This window comes from Arachis hypogaea, chromosome 20, assembly GCF_003086295.3.
Source record: "Arachis hypogaea cultivar Tifrunner chromosome 20, arahy.Tifrunner.gnm2.J5K5, whole genome shotgun sequence".
In the NCBI taxonomy this organism is placed as follows: Eukaryota; Viridiplantae; Streptophyta; class Magnoliopsida; order Fabales; family Fabaceae; genus Arachis; species Arachis hypogaea.
The window spans coordinates 98,125,359-98,147,669 of record NC_092055.1 but is presented as its reverse complement, the minus strand read 5'-3'; the positions used below and the strand labels follow the sequence as shown (position 1 = coordinate 98,147,669).

Sequence of the window (22,311 nt, the reverse complement as noted above, 5' to 3'; positions counted from 1 at the left end):
GGTATCTCACATATTTTTTTATTTTTCTTTCTATATTTTTCTTATATAGCTCAACCGGCCTTTTTATCTCAGAGTATTCTATCTTGTGTTGGATCAATATATACTAATAAAGGTATATACATATGTGTAAGCAAGTATTTTCAGTATGTTGTTATAAATAGTTGTTTATAATAAATGAGTATTGATATTATTATATTCTTTAAGCTATTTTTTTTATGACTACATAAATGTTCTTTGTTAGATGAAGGTGTTATGCATGATATCCTCCATGATGTATTCACAAGCTTTGTTGATATTAATGACCATGTATTATTTGCATCAAGTGAGACGAAAGGTTTGTATTTGGTCTTAGTAATTAATGCCAATACTTTTTCTTTCTTCTCTCTGTTAATCGGTAGATTTTTTTTCTTTCAACATATAATAGAACATTGATGTTCATTATTTTATAAATAGGATACTTGGACCATGGTGATTGTAATTACACTTGCACATGGTGTGGTGCGGGCTTTTGGTATGATGAACGTGTTATCAGAGAATTTAAAGTTAGTCAACCAGTATTTTCAATGTGTTGCCTTAAAGGAAAAGTGCAATTGCCATTGTTGAAGGAGCCACCTGAATTGTTGGTTTCGCTTTTGAGTGGAAATGATCCAAGGAGTAAACATTTTTTTAAGAACATTCGGGCATATAATAATTTGTTTTGTTTTACTTCTATTGGTGGAAGGGTTGACACGTCTCTTAGTAATGGATCAGGTCCACCGCAATTTATTCTCTGTGGCCAGAATTACCATAGAATTGGTAGTTTACTCCCCGTGCCTGGGCAGCAACCGAAATTTGCTCAGTTGTATATTTTTGACACTGAGAATGAGCTGGCAAATAGAGAGGGAATTTTTTGGTATGGTATTAGTATGGTTGATGAAATCCTAATTGTTGTATTTTCATATTTGTTTTCCATTAGTTTTTATATGTTTCTACTTGACAGTTGTTTTTATATGTAGCTTTAGCAGTCGTATGGGTTTTTTGGATTCAACATTAATTGAAGATTTATTAAAGATGCTTGATGAGAATAATGTCGTTGCAAAATCTTTTCGAATGGCGAAAGAGTTCTATCAGCAACGTCATACTGAGGCTTTTTCCATTCGTTTGTTTAGACATCGAGCAGCAGACCCTCGGGTGTATAATGAGCCCACAGTTTCTGAAATTACTGGTCTTATTATTGGGGATTTCGATGGATCGGATACTGCACGTGATATTATTGTTCAGTGGAGGAACGGAGACTTAAAACGCATTCATGAGACACATATGTTGTACTGGCCGTTGCAATATCCTTTGCTATTCTCGTATGGTGAAGATGGATACTAGGAAGATATACCATACCGTTGTGTTAGAAGTAGAGAAAATATACCAAAAAGACAAAGAGTTTCTCTACGGGAATTTATTTGTTTTCGAATCCAAGAACGAGAAAATGAGTTTGGGACGATACTCAAGTCTAGAAGGTTATTTCAACAATTTAATGTTGATTCGTTTAGTATGGTTGAATCACAGCGTCTTATGTATATTAGATTTGACCAGAAGAATATAAGATCTCATATATTGCAAGGGGTTGAAGAAGCCATGGAACGAGGAGATGTTGATGCGTGTTCCATTGGAACCAGGATTGTGTTACCGTCTTCTTTTACTGGGGGCAGAAGATATATGTTTAATAATTGTCAAGATGCTATGCCTATTTGCAAACAATATGGTTATCCTGATTTATTTATTACTATAACTTGCAACCCGAGTTGGCTGGAGTTTCAAAGATACACTGAACGCTCTCATATTGCTATATCTGATCGGCCTGATCTTGCATGTAGGTTGTTTGAGTTGAAAATTCAATCTTTGATGACTGATTTGAAGGATGGAGTCTTCTTTGGACCTGTGAATGCCGGTAAGTTTTAAGTGGTTATTTCTGCTTATTTAATAATGAGTTATATATGCAAAATTGAATTTTTCTTTTGTTTAGGGATGTATACAATTGAATTTCAAAAAAGGGGTTTGCCACATGCACATATTTTGGTTTGGCTTCAAAATGTGAGTAGGTTACAAACAACTGAAATCATGGATGAGGTTATATCAGCTGAGTTACCAGATCCAGTTAGATTTCCAAAGTTGTATAGTGTTGTTACCAAATATATGATTCATGGTCCTTGTGGTAATTAAGACCTTCTTTTCCTTGCATGAGAAATGGTGACTGTTCTAAATTCTATCCCAAGAAATTTGTTGATGCAACAGGTTTTGATAAAGATGGTTATCCAATATATAGAAGGCGAAATATGGGGATTACTTATAAAATAAATGGTATGGATGTGGATAATCGATTTGTTGTTCCTTATAATCCTATGCTCCTTATGAAATATCGAGCTCATATCAATTTTGAGTTTTATAACAAGTCAAATGTCATCAAGTATTTGTTTAAATACATAAATAAGGGGCCAGACCGCATCACTGCGTCAATTAGAAATGTACAAACTCAGGAAAATGGTGGTCAAGATGTTGATGAGATTAAGCAATTCTATGATTGTCGCTATCTAGTGCCTTGTGAATCTGCTGGGAGACTATTTGCATTTGATATTCATCATAAGTGGCCATCTATTCAGCGGTTGATATTCCATTTGCCTGGAAATCAGAATCTATTATTCGCTGACCATGATAAGATTCCTGAAATTGTTGAGAAGAACAAGTATAAGGATACAATGTTTACTGCGTGGATGCAAGCTAATCTTAAGTTTTCGCATGGTAATAAGTTATTATATTCTAAATTTCCAAATCATTTTGTTTACTTGCGTGATTCTCAAGAATGGTTCCAAGGTAGAGAGGGTTCTCAATTGGAAGGCTAACTTTTATCCATGTTGGTTCGGGTGAGATATTTTATCTGCGTTTGCTACTCAATGTTCAAAGGGGTTGTAAAAGTTTTGAAAGCATTCGCACTGTTGATGGTGTTGTATATGATTCTTTCAAGGCTGCGTGCAATGCTCTTGGTTTATTGAGTGATGATCAGGAGTTCATTAATGCTATTAAAGAAACTGCAGAAGTCTCATCTAGTTTTCAGTTGCGTCAGTTGTTTGTTACACTGTTAGCATCTAATTCAATGAACAAACCAGAGTTGGTAGGGAGAGACACTTGGAGATTGTTAGCTGATGACATTTTATATTATAGAAGACGAGAGTTACAATTGCAAGGTATTTTTTCAAAGTCTTGTTCTATTTATTATTATTCAGTAAGTTTATTTGTAGATGGTTATATCACGATAAGTTTACCTTTTATTTGTAATTCATGTGGCTTTTTTTTCTCATTTACTTCATAGAGCTCGTGATGACAGAAGAGGAACTTGAAGTTCTTTGTTTGATTCAAGTTGAAAAATTATTGCAAATGAATGGCAGAAGCTTGAAAGATTATTCCCAAATGCCTTTTCCTAATCAGGATTTGGTTTCCCATTTTTCAAATTCTATGATTATGAATGAGATGAATTATGATGTAGATCAACTTCGGGAAGAACATGATGTAAATTTGGACAAATTGATAGATGAGCAAAAACTGATCTATGAGAGAATAATTGATACAGTTACCAATAAAAGACCTGGATTCTTTTTTGTGTATGGATTTGGTGGAACTGGAAAAATATTTCTGTGGAGATTGTTGTCTTTTCGTCTTCGATTAGAACAGAGAATTGTTTTAAATGTTGCTTCTAGTGGTATTGCATCTTTATTGCTCCCTAATGGGAGGACTGCACACTCATTGTTTTGCATCCCCATTGAGCTGAATGAGGAATCTGTTTGTAGTATTAAGAAAGATAGTCAGCGAGCGGAACTCATCCGTCGTGCTTCTCTAATAATATGGGATGAGGCACCCATGATGAACAAGTTGGCGTTTGAAGCGCTTGATAGAACTTTCCGTGACATAATGAGTTCAAAAGTTGCTTCGACTCGTGATATTCCGTTTGGTGGGAAAGTTATTGTTCTTGGTGGTGATTTTAGACAAGTGTTGCCAGTTATTCCGAAAGCAACTCGTGCTGAAATAGTTATGGCTTCAATTAATTCGTCAATTCTTTGAAAGCATTGTAAGGTAATGTGGTTGACAAAAAATCTTAGGTTGGCAAAGAACTCTGTTTTGTCAAATTTGGATGAAATAAAGGAATTCTCAGACTGGATTTTAAAGATTGGTGAAGGTTCTTGTGGGAATCAAAAGGAGGATAAAATAATTGTTGATATTCCAAGTGATTTACTTATTCCTCCAACTGACAATCCTATTCAGGATATTGTTTCAGCGATATATTCAAATATTCATGATAACTATGGTAATGTTTCTTATTTTCAAGAACGTGCTATACTTGCTCCTACTATTGATATTGTGCAACAGATAAATGACTATGTTGTTGACAGTTTTCCTGGTCCTGAGAAGGTTTATTTGAGTTCTGACTCTATTTGTCGTAGTGATTGTCAAGGTGCAATTGACATTAATTGGTTGACAACTGAGTTTTTGAACCAGATTACATGTTCTGGGATACCAAAACATGCTCTTAAATTGAAGAAAGGTGTTCCCATTATTTTGTTACGAAACATAGATCAAGCAAATAGATTGTGTAATGGAACTTGACTCATTGTTCAAGATCTTGGAGAGAACATTATTGGGGCTGAAATTGTGTCCGGAAGTAACATTGGTGACAAAGTTTTTATTCCTCGGATGAATTTAATACCCAGTGATCCTGGAATCCCGTTTAAATTCAGTGTAGATAGTTTCCAGTTAGTCTTTGTTTTGCAATGACTATTAATAAGAGTCAAGGGAAACTATTAGCTCTGGTCGGTATATATCTTCGAAGAGCAGTTTTTTCTCATGGTTAGTTGTATGTTGCAATATCCAGAGTGACAACAAGGTCAGGATTGAAGATATTATTATCTAATGAAGATTATGAAATGTGTAACCTCACATCAAATGTTGTTTACAAAGAAGTTTTTCAAAAAATATAATTTGGTAAGTAGTTTCTTCTCTATGCTATATGAATTATTTGTTGAAAAAGTTGAGGTTTGTTTGAGAAGTATTCCTTTCCTGTTTATTTTTGGGGTCTATATTTTATTTTTTGTTCAAAATTTTGTTAAATTCATAGAGGAGCAAAAGATGTAGGAAAATTATACAATTTTTCTATATAAAAAAAATGATTTATGTTAAGCTTAAAACTTATTTGCTAAAAACTCTTTAATTGTTATATACGTTTTTTAAAGAGGCTTTTATTGTTAGGTTTTTTTTTGTGTCGAATAATATCTATTAGCTATTCTTTTAAAATGTTCATCATATATTTCTATAATATCATTTTTTTAATGAGTTGATGATTTTTTTATTCATTAGTAAATAATTTATTTTTTTGTAAGAGTTAGTTGTAAATTTTTTATTAATATATTTAAAATTTAAGTTTTATTCAAAAACATTTTCTTATAGTTTTATGTTATAGATTTATGATCTAAGTTACTTAGATATTTTTTTGTTTAAATTGTATCGTATCTATTTGTTTTTTGTATATAAAAAAAATTAACTCTTAAAGAATGGTGCACACATACTAAAATTTAAGTTATTTAAATTTTTAGATGCGTTTAGATTATTAGATGTAACAAATACTATTAAGAAAAATTATTTCGTACAAACTGGTGCACATCTACTTTTAAAAAAATTAACTCTTAAAATTTTTAGTAAATAAATATATTTATTGTTTAAAAATTATATTATATTAATAAAAGATGAAGTTATTTGTTAAAAAATTTTAATTCATTTTATAAATATTTTAAATACTGAAATTTAATTTAAACCTAAAATTTTATTAATTCGTTTTATCATTAAATTGTATTTTATTTCCAATTGAAATTTAAGTTATCTTTAATTTTTCAAATTTGTGGCTACGAAGCTGCGTATATCTTGAAAATGGAAATGGTATTGGAATTTTTGGAATAACTCCACTAACTTTGGTTAGAACAAGGTCATGGTTACACTGCGTGTTTGCTTCCTTGTTTTGACATTAAGAGCTTCTTCTTAACGTATAAGCAATGTTACACTTGATTGTGACTTTTTATGGATTGGTTTTAATTAATTAATTGTATAAATTGATTGCTCAAAAATCGAAATTAAAGTGAAAGCCAAATGATCCAAATTAGCCTATTGGATATGGTTCATATACCCTTCACCAATTCCTATCAATAATAAATATAATTTTAATTAAATAGACAAAGATTGATGTGATAGAAAAATCTCTCTTCCAAAATAAAATCATTATGTGAAATCCTCATCCATTCTCCATATCCTTTCAATTTGCCTCATCCCTATAAACTCCTTTTCCACAACTATCCTGTTTTACTTTTTCTTATTCCATACCCTATAAACCCCTTCTCACTCCTGTTCCTATTTCAATTTTAGGAGTCTTTTCCACAGGGCATGATGGCATTCGCGTTCTTCTCCTTCTCAGGCTCTCTGTTTCATGTCACTCAACATCTCTTCCATAGACCTGGAAAAGCTACCCACTATATGATGGGAGTACAAGTTGCTATTAGGTGTTGCTCAACACGTTTTCCCTGCTGCAACGTTTCTTGGGTTCCCATGATGGTGGCGATGAAGAGCTTCTCTTTCCCATATGATGGTGACATGGTGAAGATCTTCTGTCAGAACATGCATAGGATTTTCCATTGATTTGACAAACGTTTCCTGTTAGCAATCATAGGGCACAATAGGATTCAATACACAAGTACTTTTATTAGATTTGTAGTTGTCTATCAAATTGGTAATTATAAATGCTTCTACTTCTTTACTGTGATTTTGTATCTAACTGAGTCATTTTTCTTTATGTGGAAGTGACTGATGGATTCAAATAGCTATTCCTTAGGGTTGCTGTTGATCATGATGATTCTAATATCTACTGGTTGTACTTTAGTTGAAATTTTTTTGGAGTAGGTGTATTAGGGTTTTCATTTCATTGATTTTGAATGTTACTGGAATTTGTTATTTCTGATTTTTCAAATTGCTTTATTGGTCCTAGAAAAAGAGTTTCCTTTTGTATGCTCTTTCTTCTCTGAATTATTATTCAACATTGGGTATATCCTTTCATTTCTTGTGCTGGTTCTGGCGATGGATGCAACAAATGAGATTTGTATGGTGTCAACTGATTCACAACAATGCCTTCGTAACATCACTCCTTGGAAGGAGTATTGGAAAATAACTGTTAGGGTGATCAGGATGTGGAGTTCATGTGATCCCAGGGAGGAGACTGACGAACCTGCTTTTCTTCATATTGTGGTCATGGATAAATCAGTGAGTTGTTATATATGCTTTGAGACATTTTTTAATCCGAGAGTTATTATATATGTTTTCAGAATTTTGTTTAATTTTTCAAGTTTACTCTGCTGCAGATTCAGTCTATTTAATTTTGTTTTGTTTTGAGTTGAATTAGATATTTCAATAGAATGTTTTTCATCATTAGAAGAAGCTATGTGAAATGTAGAAAATTATAATTCACAGTTTTATGATTCCAATTTTTTTGTTGTTATTGGTATGAGGTCTTTCTTAATTGTTTGGTATGCATAATCTTATCTGTGTAAATTAATGCATGAAAACTGCTTGATAGAATGTCTATGTGAATAATTTGAAAGCTAAATTTAATGTTGTACATCTGTCGCATTAGTACACAGTTCCATCCTTGGCAATTTTTCTGTGACTTTCTTCATTTTTCATTCTTTCAAACATGTTATTTAATACAAAGACATGGATATGTTGATCACTTGCTTTGTTTAACTTCTGTTGGTCTTTGGAATCTGTTGATAATTGAAAATTTTCTATTTACTACTTTATTTTTTTTATTCTACAAGGGCATGGATTCAAGAGAACTAGACAATCAATCATGGTAGTTTAGTTTTAATTTGTTCTTTAGATAGGACAATGCTTATTTAATGTGTTCTTACTTGAGTTGAATTTTCGTTTAACTTGTGTGTCACTCTAAAATATGCCAATGCTTGAGATGTTGTTCATTTGAAGGAAAACAGTTTTCAGAATTAGTAGAATCAGAACTTCAATAGAAATGCTGAGTTTTGCAAACTTTGCTTTATGAATCGAATGACAGAGTACAAGCTTGATTGTGCGAATTTCGCTCATGATTCATGATCTAGATTGGTTCAAGTATGTGGTTAAAACGGTTAGAAAGAAAGTTTAGTAATATAAAGCTGAGCAAATGGGTCATGTATGATTCTAATCCTTACAATTTCATCAATCAAAAGGAAGCCATTGATGGAATATATAGTCAGTCAAAAAGTAATAGTTATATGAAGCAAACAAATCAGTCTTTTTTCTATCTAGCTAGTTATTTTGTTGCTTGAGCTTTTTCTAAGACCTCAAGGGTATTTTTAATTGTGGGGTAAAAATGAAGTCAAAATTTTCATAGATAAACTTAATGCATAAAATATACACTTTGGTCAAAAAATTTTTCTATACTATAGAGTGATACTTCTAAATAAATATCTTCATAAAACTTTGGTTGAAATTGTTAGAGCTTATTGAATACAAGTTGGATTGTATACTATGGAATCCTTGTGCTTCAACACTAACTAACTAACAACCATAGAGGATGAACTAAACTGCCTATGAAACGTCTAAAAAAAGTGTTACAAAAATTTTAGAAACTAATTCAAGGAATTCTACTTTGATTACAAATGTAAAAGCAAGATTAGAGCAAAATCTATCTGCATCTAAACCTACAAATCTCAATCAATAGTTAGGACTATTGGTCTCCACAAACCATGCTACAAAACTTGAAGGATTTTCATTTCCTTGACAATTAATAGTACTCAATCCGATTAAATAAAATAACTTCTAGATATATTTTTTACTTTTTAATTAAAAACAGTTTTATGTTTTTCAAATAATCATTATTTTTTTTTTGAAATTCCTTTTTCATAGCTTTGCTAAGTTTACAATTGAATTGATAATTCTTTTCTTTTTAAATCTTAAACAATAAATTTATTCAAAAAATATTTAATTTAACTACTCATCTATTTTTATATGTGTAATTTTCTCCCTAAAATCCTTTTCACATTTTTTTGTCCACTTATGATTTTTATTAGTCACATAAAATTTATCTGAAATTATAAATATTCAATCCATTTTATGTTATATTATTTGTTTTTGTTGATGCATCATATACAATTTTGAATATTTATTTTATAAAATCTATAATTTAGAAAAACATGGAATTATACGGTACAGAATAAGAAGATCTCCCACTCATGTTATATTTTTATCATTGATGAATTCTGCATATAACAACAATAAATTCTATTTCCTTTTCTCCCTTGACCCCATCTTCCATCTTCCGGCTTTTTTTTACAGTTTTCTAGGCTCCTACACTTGGCTGTTTGCACCTCTTCCATTCCTTCCAATGGTAATGATTTCTTCCCAAACTTCATTATCCTGTATTTGTTTATCTTCAGAGTTTTTGGTTCCTGATTCTCCAAGTAATCCAGATAATAGTAAATCATAGATTAATCTACCATCTTTTTTCGCATCTAACCACAATTTGGTGGCACCATGCCTGAAAAACATCTATAATTTTATCAGATTTTACCCAGTAAATTTCTCCTATACTTCAATACTAATACTAATTAGTCTCATTATTTGCTTAATTTCTGATTCTCCCTCAATTTTATACTTGGTATTCTACGTATTTTTATTTAGTTTCTTATCTCACATGCTGTGGTAGTTCTCATTTACTGATTTTTGGAAATGACATACTCATTTAGTGCAATGACATGCTTTATAGTTTCTCAAGTAAAAGTTTACCCATAATAAAATCTGAATTTTTTGTATAATTTGTTCTGAGTTTTGGTATATTATTTCTACCTTTTATGTTCGGTTCAAAGATGCAGAACTTTGATTTCATTATTTGTTCTCAGCTTTCCTGTGTTGTTTGTGGATTTTATTCTAGGATTAAAATGCTAAAATAATTGGAATAGCGTAAAAGTGTAGTCTGTGTGTTCAAATCAGTTTAATAAAAATTTAGTTTCTTCAATTAGTCACTTGAATTGGATATTACCTATTTAGTGAAAAAACATGGTCTAAAATTTTAGTTTTTTATATTTTCTCATTAAAAGGGTTGAATGTTCCTTTTTGTTTTCTGTCAAAAGTTTGGGTGTATACTTTGGATATTTAACTTGGAGTTAGAAAATCCTAAAAGTTTTTTAAAATAATTAAACAATTGTGATTTTAACTTAATCAATTTATGTGCACTTTCTTAAAAGTAGTTGAGTTCAACAAGTTGTATAAAAATTCCAACGTTTTTTTTTTTCTATTAGAAAAGATATTAGCAGAGGATTACCTTTTCTTTCAAATCCTAGGCTACGCACCTTGACGCTTGACTCACTGGAAAGGAACGAAGTGGGGGAGAAGGAAAAAGTGCTAACCAAGCTTTATGTTCTAAACTTTGTAGTTTATCATTTTATATTGTATTTTGTGCCACATAATTTATGAAGTTAAACAATTTTCCTTAGAAATTGGATTGTGTTACATTATATCTAAATTAGTGTGAGAGGAACAGATTTGTTTTCATGGTTAGAAAAAAGAAATTCACTCATATTTTGAAGCGATTTTTTGTAAATTTATTTAAAAATAAAGTTTTCTATCTTTTATAATTAGTAAGTTTATGCTAACCGTTTTTTTTTCTTTTGCCAATGGCGATCAGTTAAAAAAATAATAAAAAAATTTAATGATCAAATTTCGAATAATGTTTTTAAGAAAGATTGGAATAAATATATAAATTATTTGTTAGTTATTAGAAGATAGTGCATTTTTTTGTAAACCGGTACAATTTAAATCAGAAAAATTAATATACCATTTTTTTAAAAAGCAATTTTATCGAAAGAATTAAACTATTTAAGAGACAAATAATAATTTATTACAATTTTAATTAGAAAACTAATATATTATTCTTTTAAAATCTATTTTATCAAAAAAATTAAACTATTTTAGAGACAAAAATAATAATTTATTCTCAATTAAATTTTTAATATGATTACATCAATGGTTGGTTTATGTACGCTCTAGAAGACACTGGAGGAAGCAATTCTAGATGCAGTTTAATTTTCCAACCTCTTGGACGGTTATCCCATATATATAAAATACAATAATTCATAAAAACATATCACTTACCCAATAAAGTGAAACAGAGCGCGGCTTGTGTGGTTTACTACAAAAAATTCTTATGGATTTTGCAACATTAGGATCCATGAATGGTGGCGGTGGTGGCTTGAGTTGTGCCTTCAATTAAATTTGCACTTAATCTCATTTGCATTTTTAAAAATTTAATGGAATCAAATTAGGAAAGTAACTTATTATTTTTAACAAATTATATTTACTGTGGTCTTCTGAATATTTTAATGTTTATTCCATTTTTTATATGGTTAATACATATGTAAATTTTCAACTTGAAACTCCTAACATGTTTTGATCTTCAATCTTTCTTATTAATGGTGATAGTATTGTGTTTGCATGTGAACAAGACACTATATGCTTCTAACTTTGTTGTTTATATTTATAAATTGTGTTTGCTATCATGTGATTTATGAAGTTGAACAAGATACAGTGTACTTTGAAGAACGTCATTAATCAATTCCGAGAAATTCTCAAAGAAGGAGAGCTGTATTCTATATCTCGATTCACGGTAGTTCCAAATATTGGTGCAGCAAAAGTTATAAAGCATCGATATAAGTTACTTTTTCGGTTTGACACGGAGGTTATTCCAATTTCCGATGTTGAGTTTCCAGAGGGTTCATATTCATTAGAGACTGTTGAAAGTGTTGTTCAGATGGGACAAGATTCAGTCTACTTGATCGGTATAATTATGATTTACTATCTTAAATGTACTCTAATCACAAATAAAATGGATATGTATGTTATAAATCATCATTGTGTGTTAATCTCTTTCTGTTTGATGTGATTAGATGTCATGGGTTTCCTGATAAGTGTTCGTGACTATTCTGATGTTGAACTTGACGATGGAAAAAAGTTTAAATTAGTTCTCATCCAGTTGTATTCAAATGGGTTAGCATTTTATTTGATTGTTTATTGTTTGTTGCGATTTTTAGTATCTGATTTGGATTTTTTTCATTCTTTATATGTCCGTATTCATGGAGTCTATTAATAAACAAATTAGTTAGTACTTATGTTGAACACATCATATTGTAGCTCTTATCTCACCTGTAATTTATTTGGAGATTTTTTAACAAAGATGCGGTTGGCTCTTATGAATGCTGTCTCGCAACCGCCAATCATTTTACTCCAATCTGTCAAGGTCAAGATTTATGAAGGTATTCTGAATTTTCTTTTAGAATTCATTGTTTCGTAAAGAATTTCAGTACTAAACATATGGCTTCAAATATTTAAGTTACACCTGATTTACATAAGTTTTATAAGAAATTAGTAGGTTATTATAATGTGTAAATAAAGTTAATGTTTTAATTAATGTCAATCTAATTATAAATGAATAGTCCCAAAATTAAAAACAAAGATAATGGAAAGATTAGAAGCTCTGGAGCATGTGATAAATATGATATTTTGAGTATAAACTCAGTCAAAAAAGAATTGTTAGAGAGGTTTATGCCCTTATTAATATACTATTGATAATAATATTTGATTTTATGACTTCAATTAGAATTATTTTCGGATGATAAAGTTTATTTTGATGTTATTTTTTTCACAGAAAAATAATATATTGATTTTGATTATTTTTATTTTACCAATAATAGGGAAGGTTGTAGTTCAGAATGTAATAGATTGTACCAAAATCATGATCAATCCTGATATTCCAGAGGCTATATGTTTTATTACTAGGTGAGCATCAATTTTTCTTCTAATTGGTGTTATGTATTTTGTGTATATTGACATTAATGTTGGTATTTAGTAACTTTTTTTGTGACTATAAAATATGTAGATTGGATCCTTCGGAGTCATATTTCATTGACTCTATCACCCTTGGTAATGGATTTATTGTTGCTGATGTCAATGATGATTTTGTCAATCTCTCTGAATAGGAGTATTAAGGAATTAAGAGAAAATGATGCGGTTAGTGGAACTTAATTTGTCATTTTTAGGATTGTTGTAAACTATGTGTAACTTTGCTTAGTATAGTTGTCTTTCTTTGAAATTTTGTTTTTGTGTTGCTCATCATTGTAATTATTTCTAATTCAATATGTGTGATATAGGATGGTTTCTTCAATGTTGTTGCTAAGATTAAAAGTATATGCAACAATTTTGATTGGTGGTCCTACTCATGTGTCTGTGGTTATCCTTTGGAGCTTTTTAGAAGTCATTTCAGTTGTTCCGAATGTGGAAGGAAAATAAAGAATGCTGTGAAGAAGTATGTCCGATTTACTTCTAAGAAATATCATATGTTATATAATTTATATGTGAAATTAGTTCATTGTTAAAAGATCTTATAATTATTTTATGTCTTAATTTAGGTACAAGGTTTTAGTAGATGTTGAGGATGCTACTAGAAGTGCTAGATTTGTTTTGTATGACCGTCCTGCAACGCTCTTATTCAGGTAAAAGCTCATTGAGGTTCTTTGGGATCTTGATGCTGAGCACTCGGTATAGATATATATTTCATAATACCAAAACACATATTTTATACTTTTTCATTTATTAATGATATTTGGTCTTTCGAGTGACATTCATTTATTTTGGTTGACTTCATTTTTATTTTATACTTTTATGGTTAATTGTAGGTTGTGTATGCAACCCCTTATCCACCATTCTTTGATGATGTAATTGGAAAGGAAGTTGTGTTTAAAGTAGATCGGAAAAAAGTTGGAAATAGACCAAATGTTGGGACATTTAAAGTAGTCAACTGTTCTGATGATCATGTGATTGTTAACAAATTTAAGACAGATCCTGTTTCCAGTGTTAGTAGTTCCATTCCATACTTTTACTTTGGACTTTGTTTACCGTGAATTGATTTTTTGTTCTTTCAAAGACATATAGTTACCATGCTTTTTTTGTTTTTCCTTTTTTATTTCTATCTTGATCAATTAACATTTTGTGTAGAGACTTCTCCCACCAACTGTATTTTCACCGATTTATGAGGATGTCATTCAAAATCCGCAGCCTCATGATGAAATATCATCTCTTGGTAGTAGAATCTCAGTTACTTCTGACAACATGGAATCTATTGAAGTTGATATGGAGGCTTTGGGTGCTGCGTATAACCTTACAAAGCCGGTACAAAATAGTTTAGATTGATTTTGTATAAATATAAATGATATTAAGCATGCTGTTTGGATTCAATTTAATTAATTTTCTCATGTTTCTTTCGTTTCTTTTGGATCATAAAATTCAACAAATTGTAGGATCCTTGTATTCTGTTGGCTAGTACAATTACATCTATCTCTAATGATAGGAATTGGTGGTACTCAGTTTGTTTGTGTGGTGAAAAAATAGATGCCGACCAATCTAAGCTCTTTTGTCACCTTTGCTTGACACATTGTTCTGATGGATTTTTGAGGTTATCTTTTGAACTATGTTCATTTTTATTTATATATTATTTAATTAGTAGATTTTCGGGTTAGTTTAGGACTTTTGGATTATTTTAAAATATCTTTACTGTTATTTTGTTATTGTAGATACAAAGTAAAAGTTTATGTTAATCACGCTGGTGGTTGCAATGCATTAATTCTCCATGATGGAGATGTGCAGCACTTAATGGGGCGAAAATGTTCTGAGGTTTTAAGAGATGATGACTCCTTTATCTTGGTTAACTTCTTCATGAGTTACTTCTGAACGAGATTAATTTATTATCTATTTGTTACATTGATGAGTATAATTTATCTAAAAATTGTGAAATATTCAGATATGGGTTTCGATAACAACTCATTTATTTCATATGGTGCTATAAGTAATATTGAGAATCTGTATTTTTTCCAACTAATATTGAAATAAAATTAGTGAGGAGTTTATTCTTATGTGTGTTATTATACACCACTTGAATTTTAGTTGGATATGTTTAACATTTAGTTGTTTACTATTTGTAATCTAAAACTGATGAGTGAGTTGTTTCTCTTGGAATTGGTAATGTATTTAGGAGTTGGTTGTGTGTGTGTGTGTTTTCTTTTATTAGTGGTATTTTTATTTTTAAAAACTTTTATGTCTTGCAGGTCACATTCTTAACTTTATTAGAAAACAAGACATTTATTTTAATTTCATTTATGATGCTAAGTTAGTTTCTAATCTTTGAATTATTGATGTTGTATTTTTTATTGGGGATTTAATTCAATAAATTAATGATGTTGATGTTCTGCTTTTTTTTTTTTCACCATGTTCTCTAGACTGGAACTCCTTATCTATTATATTTCTACCTGTTAAATGATATATCTTTATTCATTTAATGTAAAAAAAATGTTGTGATTAAAAGTGAAAAATTCTGTAAAATTCTCTCTGGTGTGATATCAATTGATGATTTCCTTAATTTGTATCTTAAAGATACGTCATGTGTATTGTTACTACTCTTTAATTTGTTCTCTTTCTGTGTTTTTGATTTTTTGGGTTTGATATTCTATTCTTTTTTTTTCTCTGTATATTCAGATACTGACTTCTCTATTCTTCTATTGTCAGAATGAAGAATTTCACTTGGATGCATCCGATTTTTTGTACAAATTGATAGGAAAAAAATTGGTATTCATGGTTGATCCTCAGCCTGTTGAGAGTGACATAATATGCCCTGCGTATAATGTTTTTAAAGTTTCTACACATGAGTTTATGTTAAAGCTGATTGAACGTCTTGAGAATCGTGCTTTGAATGCGGTTAGTTTAGTTTTTTCTATTGACTTCCAAGATATTTTTTAATAAGTGTTTGTTCACTTTTTTAGTATTATGCGTAACAATGATATTGTCTTCTCTATCAAAACATGTATAATTAGTGTGCTATTGTTTCGGCCTCAAATGTGGCTTCTATTAAAAACCCTGTTTCACATATTTCTGGTTCAGTATTACCTGCTGTAAGTTTTCATCTCTATGTTGTATTTCCGACCATTATTCCTTGATATCGTGTTTTTGTAGAACTGGTTTTTTATTGCTTAAGTATTTCGTCTTTTATTAAATTTCAGTAAATTTAACAAATTTCATTTTTGTTGTCTTATTTCTTAGCACAAATCTATTCGTGTGGTGAATGAAATTGTTTGCAACAAGAGATTGGCATCCCCATACCGTGATGTACCAAGATCTACAAAGCAAAAACTTGAAGATGTCTTTTCTAGGAGTATAGATGAAACTTGGAATGATAATGAGGAGGCATCATCATCTATGAATATTTAGGATCATATTCAGTTGTTGCTAATGTGATTTGCCTAGAATGTTTAGTTACAATGTGTGATTTAGTTTCTTTGTGTTAAAGATATGGTGTTGTAGTTTTCTTGAATTGGGTTGTTGTGAGTTGGTTGGACTTAGACATTCTGTTAACATTTTACTTGCTGAAGTTCTAAATTCAAATGTTTCCTTTTTATTTGAGTAACCTACAATTTCAGTTGTAACTTTATTAGTAAATAGTGGAGTTTGTGTTCTAATTAAGAATTTTTAGTATATTACTTGCGGAATTGATGCATGCATTTCTAACAGGTGGTTTAGGAGAAGCAGTTCTCCCAAAGAATTAAGGTAAATATTTTGTCCTTTTTCTTTGGTCTTATATCAACTATATCTGATCATTTGTAATTTATTAGGATTTTTTTGGATATCTTTCCTGTATATATGAATTAACTATTCTTTTTTTCCTTTTTATATCGGTATCCGAGTACACTGATTTCAAAGTGTTGTTTGCGGTGGAGTTACTGCAATTGATGGAGTTGGTTGTATTAGGAGAATTACTTGCATTTGAGATCTTAGGTCAATAAATTAGCGACTTGCGTGTGTATGAAATTTTCTTTAATTATATTTGTTTTGGTTGTTATTTATGTTTATCTTCTTAATTGTGTTGTTTATATTTTTAAGTTGTATTTGTTGTTCTATAATTTATGAAGTTGAATAAGATACAATATTTTGTGAGAGAATTTCTATATCCAATTCTAAGATGTGTTCATCAAAATTAATGTTTTGAAAAGCAATGATACTTATGCAAACAATGAAGAGTTAGAAAAAATACTTATGTATTGAGTGGTTATAGAGTAAATAAATTTGTTACATCTAGTTAAGAATCGAATAACAAAAGTACTTTTTATTAACGTAAAAAGTGACAATCCAAGAACACTGAAAAAACAAATTCAAAAGAAGGAATAGAAATTTTCAACCCGTGCGTTGCACAGGTCTTCTGCTAGTACATATATATAGCCGCGTTACTTCCTTTAATTTTCTTTGATTTTTCTTAATGGCCTTTGCCAAATATAAATTAAACTAAGAAAATAATAATAATATAATAATGATAATAATTAATAATAATAATGATGATATAATAAAAATAATAATAGTAATAATAATAATAATAATGATAATAGTATATTAACAACAACAACAACAACAACAACAACAACAACAACAACAACAACAATAATAATAATATTTATAAAAATTAATTTAAATTTTGTCTTACAAAATAGTTTCTAATAAATAATTTAAACTAATAGAGTAAGTCATAATTAAATTATATTTTAAAAATCTTAAAATTCTATTTAATTATTTTTGTTAAAAATAGTTTTTTTTTTAAATTAAATTCTCAATATAATATAATAACTCATAAATAATTAATTATTTGATTTTTAAAAATTCGAGGTGTTACAAATTTCATTGATTGTAGGAAGTTTTAGAAGGAAAACAGAAAGAAACATAACAGAAAAGAAGATGGAGAGCAATAAATAGGCAACTCACTATGGCGAGCAAAAAGCTTTCTGTAATGAACAAAAAGCTCTCTGGAAAAGGAAGCAAAGGATGTACAACGTGAAAAGCATCACGTACAACGTAGAAGCATTTCACTCATCATGCGTACACATGCCAGTTGTGCGTATGCACGACAAGAGGTTTTGCCAAGCATGCGTACGCATGCAAGTCGTGCGTACGCACGAATGGATTTTCACGTACAATGTGGGATTTATCACGTACAACGTTAGAAAGAAAAATGGAGGCCAAAATTAAAGAAATTGGCTCACATACAACGCAGCCTAGTTCACGTTGTACGTGAGCCCAACAAAGAACACTCCAAGACCAAAATTGCTTAACGTATAACGTGATACAAGCCACGTACCACATGGGCTTTGGTGTTGCTCCCAGGATTCTAATTCAAGATCAACCCTTCTCCAATTTCTCAACCTCTTTGGAAGATCAATCACAAGCCCATTAATGATGACATTAAGAAGATTACAAGCAATTAAAGAGGAGATCTTTTTGGAGGAAAATAATTATGAAAGAGATTTGATTTTACTTTAGTTTTGATTTTGTTTATGTTTTGAATTTGAATTAAATTATGGTTAGTATTTAAGGAAAAGTGAGACACTTTGTGAAGGCTCTCCTCTCCTCTTCAAAATTTTACAGTTTTATTTTTCTTAAGGATTCTCTGAAGAAAATGAGCAACTAATTCTCCTCGGTTAAGGTTAGGAGCTCTGTTAGTTCTATGGATTAATACAATAATTTTTCTATCTCTAATTGATGTAATTGATTTCTTTTCAAGAAAAGATTTCCGTTCTTCATCTTAAAGGGTTTGAATATGTTGGGGAACAATTCTTTTCTGACTTGAATGTTCTTAATCTCTTGGAAAGGTTGATTAATTGAATTAAGCTTGAAAACTATTTCTCATAATTCTTAAGTATTGAAACTGAATTGATAAGTGACATAAAAACAACTAGGTTAAATTCTTATGAATTATGTGGTTTTATAAATCAGAGTCGTGCTTAACTCTTTTTTTGATTAAGTGACTAAGGGATTAGTGTTTAATTAGGTTAAAGAGAAATTGAATCACCAATAGATTGCGGTTTAATTACTAATGATTTGCCATAAAAGAATCGTTGCATGATTCAGGTAGAAGGTGAAAAGTATTAATCCGGACATTCTAATATCTCTGAAACCTTAACTTTCTTAATCATACATCTTTTTTACACTCACTATTGCTTTTGTTTTTGCTTCGTTTACTTGCTATTTATGCTTAAAGCATTTCAAAACCCTAATTTGATTGTCTGACTAGACTAATCGGTTGATTTTGCTTGCTTAATCCGTTAATCCTCGTAGGATCGACACTCACTTAACGTGAGTTATTACTTGATACGACCTGGTGCACTTGCCAGTGTTTTGTGGATTGAAAAATCCGCATCAAATTTTTGGCACCGTTGCCAGGGATTAGTTGTGGTTAACAAACTACCAATCAATTGATTACCTAGATTAGACCTTTTATTTTTTTTTGTTTCTTTATTGTTTTGTTTATTTTCCCCTGGGAATTCTCTTTAGACCATGAAAGGAATTCAAATTTGATTTTGTTGTTGTTTTTTACTATGCAGAATAATAGGGATAAAGAATCGCTTCAATACGATCCTAAGATTGAAAGAACTCTTTGGCGATAGAGGAAACAAGCTAGAAATCAAAGAGTTAAGAAGATATTGAAGAAGTGATCGAAGAAGGATTTTCTGGACAAGACATTACAGATAGCAACAATGCCAATGTCCCTCCACTCAGGAGAACTCTCGGATCTTACATTAACCCCAATCCAGAGAGTTGTGGAAGTAGCATTGTTACACCTACTGTCCGAGCTAACAATTTTGAACTAAAGTTTCAGCTTGATACACTGGTTCAACAAAATTGTTAGTTTAGTAGAAGCCCACAGGAAGATCCCAATTTATTCATCTCCAATTTCTTGCAAATCTATGACACTGTCAAGACAAAAGGCGTCTCGTTTGAGGTTTATCAACGCAAGGAGATCATAGCCATATGGGATGACTTGGTCACTAAGTTCTTAAACAAGTTCTTTCTATCTCAGAGGTTGACTAAGCTCAGAATCGACGTTCAGACCTTCAGACAACATGAAGGAGAGTCCCTCTATGAAGCTTGACAGAGGTGGGTTAGGGTTTAATTTTTTACTACCCGCGGGTAGAAGTGGGGCAGGTTCGATGCAGGTTATTGTAGGGTGGGGGCAGGATCGGGTAGGGCAAAAACCTGCTCCTACCCATCCGATTGCCACGCCTAGATGCCAACGTCAAATTCGGATGCCACTATTTGCTACTTCCGCATCAAAGGTTTGCTTTATTGTGCTGGGCCCTCTGGTCTTAGCAATTGCTTATTGAAAGGAATGCTTTAGATTTATTTCTTTCTTTCTGAGTAAACCTTCACCCATAAACTTTCACTAAATCTCTACCCGCCCTATAAGGAAAGCATAAAGCCTCGTGATCCCTACCAATTATCTCCAACAAACATTCTAGCCCTTATGTGATGTAAACCCCGCAAGATTAGCGAATAATTAATCAATAAATTAAATTTTAATAAAATAAACTGGAAATGTAACTTATATATTAAAATAAGATAGAGCTAATTAAAATGAGAATTTTGACACTAATTTTAAAGAATTTGGCCCAAAATTGGACCGAACGGGCCGAACCAGTCGAACCGGGCCCGTGGGCCCAACTAGCTCATTAAATAAAATGAGCTGAAGCTCCTTCTTCCCATTTTTGCATGCAAAACACGCTGGAAGCAAGCCAAACAAGGGGAAGAACACCTTGAGTTCCAAAATCCTTGATTTCATTCAAATCCATGTAACTTTTGATCCAGAGCTCTGATCGCCGCATCGTTTGTGGCCACGCGACCGTGGCGTCGAGCTCTACAAAGTCCAGTACATTGTAAGGTAAGAAAGTCATGTTTTCTTCCCCAATTTCTCATATTCAATTTCGAAAATTCATGAGAAAAAATGTTGAAATTGTTAAATCTCGGTGTTTAGGATCAAATTAACTTGGTGGACTTGCCGAATCTTGTCCCAATTTTTCCGTTGGTAAGGTGGAAATCCTAGAACTCTAGTTAATTCTTTAATTTTCTGCTTTGGGTATTTAATTTTGGGAATATGTTATGATAATTATGTTAGGTTCATGAAAATATGTGATATGAGGCAATTGGATATGTTGGAAGCTTAATTGGAAGCTTGGTGAGAGTTCTAGTTGCTGGATTTTTGGTGGTTGAGGCTTACCACTTTGCCTTGTGGGTTACCTTAGATGAATACGTGGAAATCGGCCAAGGTATGGTTTAGATTTCACTATTTAATATATAATGCTCTGTGAAAACTTAGGCTAGACAACCCTAGGATAAGTTGGAATGTAAAGGAACATTTAATGTTTAATATCCTTGTTGTTGAATTGTATTATGAGTTGTGTATTGAGTTATTGTTGTGGATGATGATCATAGGATGTGAACTGATGAATTTATGATTATGAACTTGTTGAAAGAATCTATGAATGTCTTGGATAGGTGGATGACAAATTGTTGATGTATTGCAAGTTTGATAAATGATCTTGTGGAATTGGGTTATGGTAGTTATGGAAGGATTATTGTGGTAATGGTAAAGTGATGTTGTGTTGATTTTGGTGTATGAAACATGAGGTTTGGATTGAATTTTTAAGGAAAATAAGGTTTTGAAACTTTTTGTGAAATTTGGTTTTTGGCCAAACTTCGCCAACCCATAACTTGGCTTCCGGACCTCCAAACTATTTCAAACTTATTTTTTTATGAAAATTGGGTCCGTGAAGTGTATGCCATTCGAAGAAGGGAGAAAAAATATTTTAAGACGAAAAAGTTATGCGCGTTGGAAGTTCGGGATTTCAAATGTAAAATTCTGTAGCTTTTGACTTAACCAGAATTTTTAGCCAAAAACCTATGCGTGCGTACGCACACCTGTGTGTGCATATACACATCACCAAAAAGTGGGGGTTACGCAGGAAGATGAACGCGTACGCGTCTGGTGCACAGAATTGTGATCACACTTTTCAAAACTCCGGAACAACTAACCAGCAAGTGCACTGGGTCGTCCAAGTAATATCTGACTGATAAACCACTATTTTATGGTTTATCTTGTGCTCAATTGAGCGGTTTTTATCAACTCTTTACCCACTTATTCATACTATTTGCATGGTTTTACATTTGCCTTCCTAATTATGTGCTTTGATTGAAAATATGCTTCTTTGGACTTATAATTTCTAATATTAATCCTCTCTTATCACCATTAGATGCCTTGATATGTGTGTTAAGTGATTTCAGATATTACAGGGCAGGAATGACTCAGAGGATGGAAAGGAAGCATGCAAAAGTGGAAGGAATACA

At 31.2% G+C, this 22,311-nt stretch overlaps 3 protein-coding genes across 3 annotated transcripts; all 3 read left to right on the top strand.

Moving 5' to 3' along the window:
- Positions 1–1,527: 1,527 nt before the first annotated feature.
- LOC112786038 (uncharacterized) lies at positions 1,528–4,086 on the top strand. The gene is made up of 5 exons (XM_025829462.1): positions 1,528–1,924; positions 2,000–2,188; positions 2,269–2,836; positions 2,935–3,215; positions 3,341–4,086. Exons 1-5 carry the CDS (start codon positions 1,528–1,530, stop codon positions 4,084–4,086), a joined length of 2,181 nt encoding a protein of 726 aa, XP_025685247.1.
- Positions 4,087–4,101: 15 nt separating this feature from the next.
- LOC140183120 (uncharacterized) lies at positions 4,102–4,629 on the top strand. Its single transcript, XM_072231138.1, has one exon. It carries the CDS (start codon positions 4,102–4,104, stop codon positions 4,627–4,629), a length of 528 nt encoding a protein of 175 aa, XP_072087239.1.
- A 6,985-nt stretch (positions 4,630–11,614) lies between these two features.
- Positions 11,615–13,082, top strand: LOC114926065 (uncharacterized). Its single transcript, XM_072231137.1, has 5 exons — positions 11,615–11,885; positions 11,994–12,093; positions 12,238–12,359; positions 12,798–12,882; positions 12,983–13,082. The coding sequence occupies exons 1-5, from the start codon at positions 11,615–11,617 to the stop codon at positions 13,080–13,082; spliced, it is 678 nt and encodes a 225-aa protein (XP_072087238.1).
- The last annotated feature ends 9,229 nt before the right edge of the window (positions 13,083–22,311 follow it).